At 43.3% G+C, this 10667-nt stretch overlaps 1 protein-coding gene across 1 annotated transcript; it reads right to left on the bottom strand.

Annotated features, from left to right (window-relative positions):
* Nucleotides 1–4021: 4021 nt before the first annotated feature.
* On the bottom strand, nt 4022–7868 carry LOC134198210 (immunoglobulin superfamily member 10-like). The gene is given in 10 exon segments (XM_062667561.1): nt 4022–4404; nt 4475–4774; nt 4843–5088; nt 5150–5401; nt 5467–5736; nt 5809–6078; nt 7123–7206; nt 7269–7322; nt 7391–7442; nt 7548–7868. Coding segments are annotated over 10 exon segments (2232 nt in total).
* Between the last annotated feature and the right edge of the window lie 2799 nt (nt 7869–10667).

Below are 10667 nucleotides of genomic sequence, written 5' to 3' on the forward strand. Positions count from 1 at the left end.
GTTAGAAGCTACAACTTCATCACACAAGAAGTCTGCTAGACATCCAGACCTGGATGAAGCTGCTGTTCTCTATGAGAAGGTGATGCAAGGTTCAATGTCTGCAGATCAAGTTTGCCAGTCTGGTGTGATAACCAGAATCGGTGATGCTCTTCAGAGAGAAACCATATTCCTGAAGTCATCTAAGACTGCTACACTTTGGTTGCAGTACATGCATATGGTTGATATACTTCGCAAGTATTTCCAGGCAGAGTTTATACTGGCAACTGGGAATTGTATCTCCAAACTGCTTCAGAAATGCTCCCTTACTTGGCCGCATGTGCACACAACCAGTACACAAAATCTGCATGGATATATCTGCAGCGAATGTCTAATCTCCACAATGAGCATCCAGATGTGTATCAACATTTTTGAGAAGGTCTCCATGTGGTGAGACGAAGTGATCATTATTGGGCTGGCTTGTCCTTCGATCTCATCATCGAACAGGTGCTCATGAGAAGTCTGAAGACCAGCGTGGGTCTCACAAGAAGACGAGGAATGGCTGAGCAGCAATGCCTGACATGGTTGTTGTCCAAGCCAGCTTGTGCTGATGTGAACTGTGCCATGCAAGGGCTGACTGGGGTTAGCTACAACACAGGAGAGCAAAACAAAGATATAACCAAGGCTAGACAAGCTCGTGACTGGAAAGATACACCTACAAAATTCTCAAGTATCTTCGAGATATGAACCCTTCACTTCCGACACTAGTCTACAAAGCATCTCTACAGGAGTGCATGCACACACAACCGTCAATGTTGACAAGGCAAAAAGATGTTGGAAATGCAATTCTGGTTACCATGAAGCAAAGACTGCTGCAGAGTATAATTTCAAGAAGAAAGACCAGGTCATCACTCTAGACACGAAGAATGCAGTCAAGGTTGATGGCATTGCAGTGCAGATTGATCCACAACTTTTCCAGAGACTCACGATAATTGCTGCAAAGGCAACTGACAAGTTTGAAGATGTCTTCAGGTATATGAGCTATGCAGTTATCCACCAGCCCTTTTTGACTCATCGATCACTACTGCTTCGGGAGCCACAGAAGCCAGTACTGGCAAATGCCATCTGGAACCTATTGGCACCAGACATTTCTGAGATAACTGGAGAGGTCCAGTATGTGCTGGATGGCGGTGCACTCATTCAGCGCATTCCATGGACACGAGGGGCAACATACCAAGAGATATGCTCAGTGTATGCAAGGTATGTCTCAAAAAAGTGTGAGAAAGCAGTTGTCGTGTTTGATGGCTACAGTGGCAAATCCACGGAGACACAACGCATGAAAGACGAACAAAAGGGCGTGCTGGAGTAACTGTAGCATTTACTAGCAATATGCAGCTTACAATGTCGAAGGCTAAGTTTTTGGCCAACAAGACCAACAAGCAGCAGTTCATCAAAATGCTCGGAGATCAACTAGAAATGACCAACCGCAAAGTGCATCATGCTCCAGGGGATGCTGATTTGCTAATTGTACAAAAATCAGACACAGACCGTCTCGTCTTATTGTGCTATCACTCAAGCTTGCACTCTCACAGAGTTTTAGTTCCAACCAGAGGCAAAGAAGAGCACAAAGAATCAGCGCGTGTGGAACATCCAGGTTGTCAAGGAACAGCTAGGTCCTGAAATATGCAGTCACGTGCTCTTCTGCATGCCGTCCTTGAATGTGATACAACCTCCCACCTGTGTGGCATTGGAAAAGGAACTTTCCTTAAGAAGTTCAAATCAAGTATTCACTTTCGAGAGCAAGCTAAAGTGTTCGATGCGCAGTCAGCTTTCCCCGAAAATGTTATTGTTGCAGGATTGCAAGCATTGGTTTGTTTGTACAATGGGAAACCTGCAGAAGGACTTGATTTGCTGAGTTTTACGCGTTTCTGCGAGAAGGTGGCTACCTAAACATCTCATATTCAACCACAGACTCTGCCACCCACTTCAGCTGCAGCAAAGTACCACAGTCTTCGTGTATACTTTCAGATACAACAATGGAAAGATTCTGGGGTTGAACTTACGCCAGTACAATGAGAGTGGAGAGAGTGAAGAAGGACTTAAGCCAGTTCAAACTGACTTGCCTCCAGCTCCTGATGAGCTCCTACGTATGATAAGGTGTAATTGTCAAACTGATTGCAGTACATTAAGGTGTACATGCAAGAAGCACAATGTGAAATGCTCCCCTGCCTGTGGCAACTGCAGAAGATCTGGCTGTATAAACTCAGACCGGCTGACATATAGAGGTGGTGATGTTGATGGGGATGTTGTTGTTGTTGTTGATGATGATGATGATGATGATGATGATGATGATGATGATGATGATGATGATGATGATGATGATGATGATGATGATGATGATGATGATGATGATGATGATGATAATGGTGATGATGAATAAAACAATAACATTGATTGAATAAATAATAATTATTCACTATAGTAACTATTACATCTCATAAATCCGTTATTTAATTATTATACTTTATAGCCTTTACAGGTAAGTAGTTGAAAAAACACAGAAAGTTCAAACACATTTACAATTTCACAAAAACATTGGTATATATACGATAAAAGATGGTGTAGAATCGGCAACAAGTATGTTAGCATATGACCACTTTTTGACACTTTCCCCTGCAGATATTCCTTAAGACTTTTAGTATGTTATAAAGAACACTTTTCTGTATACGAAAGACTTGAAAAAGTTTGTGTTGCAATTAGTTTAAGGTTGACTCAAAATTTGTCACAAAATGCCTGTACTAACGTAGCCGCCAAACGCGAACACACATACACACACACACACACACAGACAGACAATTTGAGCTTTATATAGTAGACTAGTATACATGGCCTGTCCTTCGTACGGGCAAGATACTGTAGTGTAAGGATAGGTCTGTGGACACGTCACGTGCAATCTTTTGTTGCGAGGTTCCGGATGTGCTGAATGAATTCGAATCTTGCTCTTCGCGCTTGTTTCGATAGAAATCGGCACACTCCCCGTGTAGCGCTTGCTGCAGAAAACGTGTCGGTTGAATTCGGTGCAAATGCAATCAGAATTTGGAGAGAAACGAAAGCGCTAGAAGAGTAAGTTTCGTCGGCAAGAGATATTGGATTGCTCGAAGCTTTGTGAATGACGACGATGCATACGGTCTACACAGGAGTAGTGTGGGCGTGTGTTCGAATGAACGGGAATGTGTAGCGTTTGCGTCATCGAGAAATTTTACGCGGGGGTCGACCCCTCGAGAGGGGACCCGGTGCATAATTTTTAATTGTTTTACGCAAACCTTCACCTGTGCGTGCCGAGTGTGCGTGCCGATTTCGGCTGCGAACGGACAGAAGACGTGGCCGCCAAAAGCGAACACACAGACAGACAGACAGACAGACAGACAGACAGACAGACAGACAGACAGACAGACAGACAGACAGACAGACAATTTGAGCTTTATATATTAGATACATGCACAGTCTGCGTATGCTCACATACCTCGCAAGCTTTTTCCATTGACTACTTCCGACCCTGAAAACGGGGCGCACTCTTGCTGCGCTACTCTTTAGATCCGCTACTCCCTATTATTACCAGTGTTTTAGGAATTAGTATACGTAAGCAACAATGTGGATTCCTAAAGAACGCAACACTTCACTCGACCAAACTACAACAATTCGTGATAAAAATGGATAATTCATAGTTTGCACATAATTCAATTTGAAAAATATAATATTTCTAAAATTTAGCAATTAGAGAATTAATTACTTTCAAGACGACCAAGGACAACATGCAGGCTATTTGTACTAATGTCATGTCTTTGAAAACGAGAAGATAAAACGATTACTAAACGTAGACGGAGGGTAACGAAAATGCCGCAGAATTAGTTTGGATAGTAGGGTGGGTGTTTTGTTGTCGAAGTAAACAAGAATTAGTTTAGCACGAAAGCATGAAAGAAGCAACACAGACTAACAATAGCAACGCAAGGAAATACTATAATAGTCAAACGTTGTTTAAGTCAGATCAGTTTTTAATGCAGACAATACCGGCGAAACCGCTGGTAGTACTGCTGTACTGAACTTGATACTCATCGCGGTTACCAGCATGCTTGTAAGCATTGGTTGACGCCGAATCACGAAACCTGAAGTAATGACGAGTCTTGCCTCCCCACACATAATTGGACCAGTTACACTGTCTGTAATACAGGTAGATATTCGACTTGTTAATGTTATTTTTAAATATTTTTCGTCCTTCATCAGTAGATGCCCAGTAATATCCAAAAGGACAATCGTATATTTTTGATTTATCCCATACGTTAGACAATGAAACTGCGTAACGAACTGATCTGTCGTACGTAGATTGTCTGAATCCTCCACATGAGTCACTTGTCAACATCCAACTCGTATCTACAGAAAAGTTTCAAATAACTAACTTTGTTGTCCTGACATGCATAAAACTAACTACAAGTGTGTATACCTCTCGATAAGACAATTTGCATTGACGTGCTAATATTTTCTCCGTCATGTTGAGCGTTGCACTTGTACACACCAATGCCGCATTCATCTGCATCAGGAATAACTAGCGTTCCATTCGAAAACACAGATATACTTTTATCGCATCCAGATTCTTTCTTATTGCTGCGATTGATCGACCAATGCGTGTGGACAGGAAGACCGGGTGCCGCAGTTGCTGAGCAGTTGAAGGATATTGTTTTAGATGTTTTGTTGAGAGACACTTTGGATGGTGGACGGTGCACAAACTGCAACTGAGATATTACTTCAAACATAGAAAAAGGTATATTAATGAATTAAAAGACAGTAAACTCAAAACTTTATGTTAGTTACCTATTTTGGTATTTCTAGCATCTTGGCCCAAGCGATTGACTGCATGGCAGCGATAGAAGCCAACGGACAATTTGTCCATCTTTTTTATTTCTAAGATTCCCGCTTGGCTGCTTGTCAACCGTTGTGAGCCTCGAGTCCAGTAGACGTCCGGTGCGGGTGGACCGACAGCAGCACACCGCAATTCTAATTCTCCTTGTGATCGAACAGCAACGATAGGAGAAATGTGACTGGTGATACGAGGAGGAGCTGCAGTCAACACAACATTGATATAACATGGTCTATGCACGATAGAAAGGAATCGAGTGACCTATAACTGTAAACGGTACTTCGTGTCTCAGTTTCTCTCCCGTCTGTTTGGTTGCGATGCACGCGTATCTTCCGCTGTCATCCAGTGTCGTGTTTTTGATAATGAGAGTGCAACTTTTTTGCGTCGCCCTTCCTGCTGGAAGACTGCCGCCAATCTTTTCCCACGTCAATGAATATCCACGGATAGAACAAAGGTGACACTTGAGAAGAGCGTCCGTATTAACAACAGCTTCTCCAGGAAGAGTAGGAATGTCTAACACAAATACGACAACGACGATGCCAATATTATAGACAATTACTATAATTTGTCAATCTAACTCTTTAAATCTAATGTGAGAGTGAGAGAGTGAGTCTTCTTTGCAATATCGTTTTGTGCTGTACAGATGTATTGACCTACATCCGATTGCGTCACGTTACGAAGAATGAGAGTGCCGTTCTTCTCTATTTTGCTGGACTTTGGCAAATCATCTACTCGCGACTAAGTAATCGTTGGAATGGGATATCCTGATGTCAAGCAGTCCAACTTGACGTCGTCTCCGGGAAACACAGACACGACGTCAGAAGACACTTTAACAAAAGATGGAGGAGCTGCAAGTCAAAGTTATGTATTTTACATACAATAATGATGTAATATATGTGCTAGACAAATAGAATCGATACCTTGAACGGCAAGAGTGGCGTATGCTTGCTCTAACCCAAACACGTTTTTAGCTTCACATACATATGATCCTGCATCTTCTGTTTGGATATCAACAATTTTTAGTGCATTGGTGAGCAATACAGAAGCTCTCAATTTAGGAAGCGGCGAGTTATCCAGTCTTCTCCAACGGATTGTAGGATTTGGTGTTCCACGCGCCTCACATTTGAAGACAGCTGAACCTTTTTGTAATACGGTCATGCTGACTGGGGAACGAGTGATGACAGGAGGGTCTAAAAAACAAAAGTATAGTAAGAAGATATAAAAACTAATACGTTGACAGAAATGATTTGTGTCTTCATCCTAGTCTATATCTACAGTGCCAGAAGCGTAGCGTCGACCTCTAGAAATTGGGGCTTACAGTCCAATAGACTTCACGATGCCATGGGACACACCCACTTATTATTGGCTTGTAGTTATCCACACACTAGATATCCGTATGTTTACCCAGATTCACAGTGTACTTGGTTGGCTATACGTTCCTGCACGCGTGCAATCGGCTGCATGGTTCAAACATGTCACTAGAACACAAGACTGGCTACTAAGTATGCTCGTTCGCTAGAAAATTGACAAGGACAGGAAGAGGCACACCCGAATACAGCAAGCGTGTCTAATACTTGCTATCAGTAGCGGGCTAGACATTATGGTTGTTTTTATCGATTATGTATACTCTACACTACACAGAAATTAAATGCAGTTGTTTAGTTAAGCGTCACTTGTACGTTGGATCGATTAATTTAATAACAAACGTCTTTGTCCACTAGATTCAAAATTATATTGCATGGGCATGTGACTCGCACGTAAAGCCTTAATATTCCGATATTTGTATAAAGCATTTACAAGTATTACGTATTTAAGTCCACAAATATTAAGACCATGTCCACAAATAACGAGGACCTAGCACGGACTAGTCAATGCTACGCTATACCTCTGTACAAACTCATGCACAGTCCCTCTCATCTCTCTCTCTCTCTCTCTCTCTCTCTCTCTCTCTCTCTCTCTCTCTCTCTCTCTCTCTCTCTCTCTCTCTCTCTCTCCCCCTCTCGTGTGTGTGTGTGTGTGTGTGTGTGTGTGTGTGTGTGTGTGTGTGTGTGTGTGTGTGTGTGTGTGTGTGTGTGTGTGTGTGTGTGTGTGTGTGTGTGTGTGTGTGTGTGTGTGTGTGTGTGTGTGTGTGTGTGTGTGTGTGTGTGTGTGTGTGTGTGTGTGTGTGTGTGTGTGTGTGTGTGTGTGTGTGTGTGTGTGTGTGTGTGTGTGTGTCGAATAGCAACAATACATACCAATGCTTGTTCCACGCGGTCCCAAGTCACCTTTTTCACCTTTCTCGCCTTGCAGTCCGACGAATCCCACTTTGCCCTTTTGGCCTTAATTAGTATCATAGAAATGAATAACAATTGAACAAAGTGCTTTAAATCTGTTTCTGTACCTTGTGGTCCCCGTTTACCATTGTCACCTTTTGCTCCCACGCTTCCTTTGGGACCTACGATAACATATACCCATCTTTCTTTATATAATACATAATTATAAAGATTCGCTGTTTATCTATACCTTGAATGCAGACTCTTTCGTTTGCTAAACAGTGAGCTCGCAGTGATCGCAGCTGCACATACCAGAGAATTATACAAGCAATTTAATTAATAGACTACTTCTACTGTCCCATCATGCATTTACGTGTAATTAGTTAAGGAGTTTACTGATTTGTCACCTGCATGTTGATCATCTCTTCTACGAGTTTGTTCATGTCGGTGCTTCCTTTATTGTCGACTTTGCCATTGAGAGCTTCTCTAACGTAACGATGTGGCATGTCAATGCCGTGACCGTCTGCATTCTTTCCTACAGAGTTGATCTTTGCTCGTTTATCTTGCATGTCGTTGATGTGAGCCTCGAGTTGGTCAATTCTGATTTGATGTAGAGCAAACAAGAAGAAAGTAGCTGCAACCAGTATCAACGTTGCTGCACAGGAGGTGTACAAAAGGAAACGATCCTTTCGAGAGACGGTGCACCGGTGCTCGCTGATCTCTCCCATCGTCTGATTCTGAATGAGCAGCTGAGCAGTGAGCGTGTGTCAACATATCCTTGTAATAGGCGGAGAGGCATCAACTGAACTGCGGTAGAATGCGGTAGAATGCGGTGTGCCGTAGTTAGAGAGATAGATTGTACTAAATGTCGTGTGTTGCCTCTGACCTCCATGGGAGTTTGTATGTAGTCTCCAGAGGAAATTGACTCCTCCTAGAGCAACGCCCCTGTTATCGGACACCATCAATCATTGGACAGCCATGCAAGAAGTAAACGAAGTAAGACTGAGCTTTGTTAAAGGCCACATTAAGAAGGATTAGTAAAGACTGTGATTCCAGACGTGGGACTAAATAAATAAAATAATAATAATATATCAGAGGGGAAATTAACACCCGGACACCGGACATTGTCCGGTCAAAACAAGTCCATGTCCGGCCATATATTGTGTTGGCCGGACATTGGTTACTTGAACAGTCACACCCAAATGGCATGATCCAGACACTCATGAGTCAGACTATGTGCACTATCAGAGAGTATTACTTGGGGTAATCTACTATCTCGTAAGAAGGAGGTCACACCAGGTGTGCTCATTAGAGCTTGTTACATCAATTATCTTATACAAGCTCCAATGCACGGCTTCGCCCGCGGGACAACACATGCCAGGTGCTTCTCCTTTCCACTTCATAGCGCCGCAGTTGACACACACGTTTGTCATAGAGCCAATACAACACGGAAGTGGAGGAGAGACAGGTCGCCTTTATAGGTAGAGATTATAGCAGAAAGTATCTAAAAATGCGTTTGATGGTTGGAGAGGCAGAAGGGGTGTAGCCAGGTCTCGTACAGTTTGTATAGAGAACCGTTTACTGTCACTAATTAGCCGTGGTGTAAGTGCTTTTACCGTTTAGTAGCAGTCAGACAGAATTCTCATTCATAGTTATATCCCGTTCAATTGCCGTTTCTAAAATCCCGTTGATTGGATTAGCGATTGGTTGAAACCATTTCGACTTGGACGTTGCTGCCGTTGCGAGGAACAGGTGTATCGAACTTGGCATCTATTCGACACGTGCCCAGTTTCAAAAAATCCCGTTGATTGGATTATTGATCCTGTTGAAGCCATTTCGACAGTCCCGTTGCGGAGAACAGGTGTATCGAACCTGGCATCTATAATTTCGACGTGAATCCCGTAACGTGCAAGTCACGTGCAAGTCACGTGCAATACTTACCCGGATAATCCGTTCCCCGTATATAACGAATGCCGACTCTCGTCATTTCGACAGTCCCGCTGAACGTCGTCTCTTCGAAGACGATGTTGGCGTTTCGGGGAACAGGTGCATCAAACACGGTAGCTCTTCGACGGTCGTAGACTGGCAAACGACTATGGGCGTATTTTTCAAGACCCGGATATCAGCAAAAATATCTTCCGTTTCCCGGCGTCGCCCGCAATTAACGACACGATCGGCGCGTACCGTCCGACGTCGGGAACGGGCGGTCTGAATTCGGTGGAGATACGACGCGCCGTTCCGGAAATATTCGCGCGCGATCGGAAGCGAGCGCGATCGGCGGGAAATGGCGTCGTCGTGGGAGAAGTCAGGAAGACGACCACGGTCTCACTTTCGACCCGAATGAATTCGGCGTACGCGAGCCAAATTCGGCCGAGATTGGACTCGCCGTCTTTGAGAAACGCTCGTACGGACGGACACACAGACACACAGACAGACACCTCTCCTTTACATATATAGATGGTTCCAGTTGATGATCCCTTGCTCTCACAGGATAATTGGATAACAACCATTTCTACTTAACTATATGTCCTTGATATGCAAAAGTGTTATCTTTTGGTTTTCTTTGTAAGAAGGGCTTAATTAAATAATTTAATAAACAGATGCTAGACCTGGTGGTTTCTAGTGATTCCGAGATCATACCCAAGGTTAAAAAAAGTTCACACTTATGGGGTCATAGACAGTAAGCGAAGTGGTAAGACGGGTTACTGAGACGCCAGTTGCCGTAAAATACAAATTTCACCTACAATGTGCATAGCACAGCATCAAATGTGAGGACGTGAACTGGTAGAAACAGCGTTCCCAAGACAGTAATCAAACATCCTAATTTGTGAATGTTTTCTTTTTGAGTACATGTATGTGGTCAGGATGTAGGCGGTGTGGGGTGGGTAATTGTGTCAATGGCTCTGAAACAGGGACTGTAGAGAGAGTGTGGGAACCTGCAAACACGCGTGCTGCATAATAAAATTGTTATTGTTAAACTTGCTGAAGCCATAGCAGTGACTGCTGTTTCTTTGAAAATTCCAGTCGTTCTGGCAAGATTCTAGACGGTTTCTTCAAGGAACCCCTTTGGCAAACTATTCTGTCAGCACACTAAGTAACTGTGCAGAAAAAAAGGTGAATACCGATTTAGTATGCCTTGCAATGATAATAAAGTGAAGGAGCGACTAGGTTGGTGTGACACCAAACTTCTTTGTCATATAATTGCCTTTCTTGACACCCAAACTTAGCAAAGAAAACCTAATGTTCAAACTTCTGAGCAAGATCGTGAAGACGAGAATGTTGATGATAATGCAGAGGTTAGAGAAGCTGTAGAAGCTCTTGCTGTTCGTTTCGCCAAACCACTAGAAGCACAGACATAGTATTAGTCTTCCCTTTACTACCACACATGTTGAAAGGATGTTTTTGTCGCTGAAACTGATCAAGACAGACCGGCGCACCAGCATGAGCAACACCACCTTGTCTGACTTTATGGAAGTTTAGCACGAAGCACCAACATTGGAAAACTTTCTCGCTGACGCTGCTATTCA

The sequence above is a fragment of the Corticium candelabrum genome, chromosome 1 (genome assembly GCF_963422355.1).
Source record: "Corticium candelabrum chromosome 1, ooCorCand1.1, whole genome shotgun sequence".
Taxonomy (NCBI): domain Eukaryota; kingdom Metazoa; phylum Porifera; class Homoscleromorpha; order Homosclerophorida; family Plakinidae; genus Corticium; species Corticium candelabrum.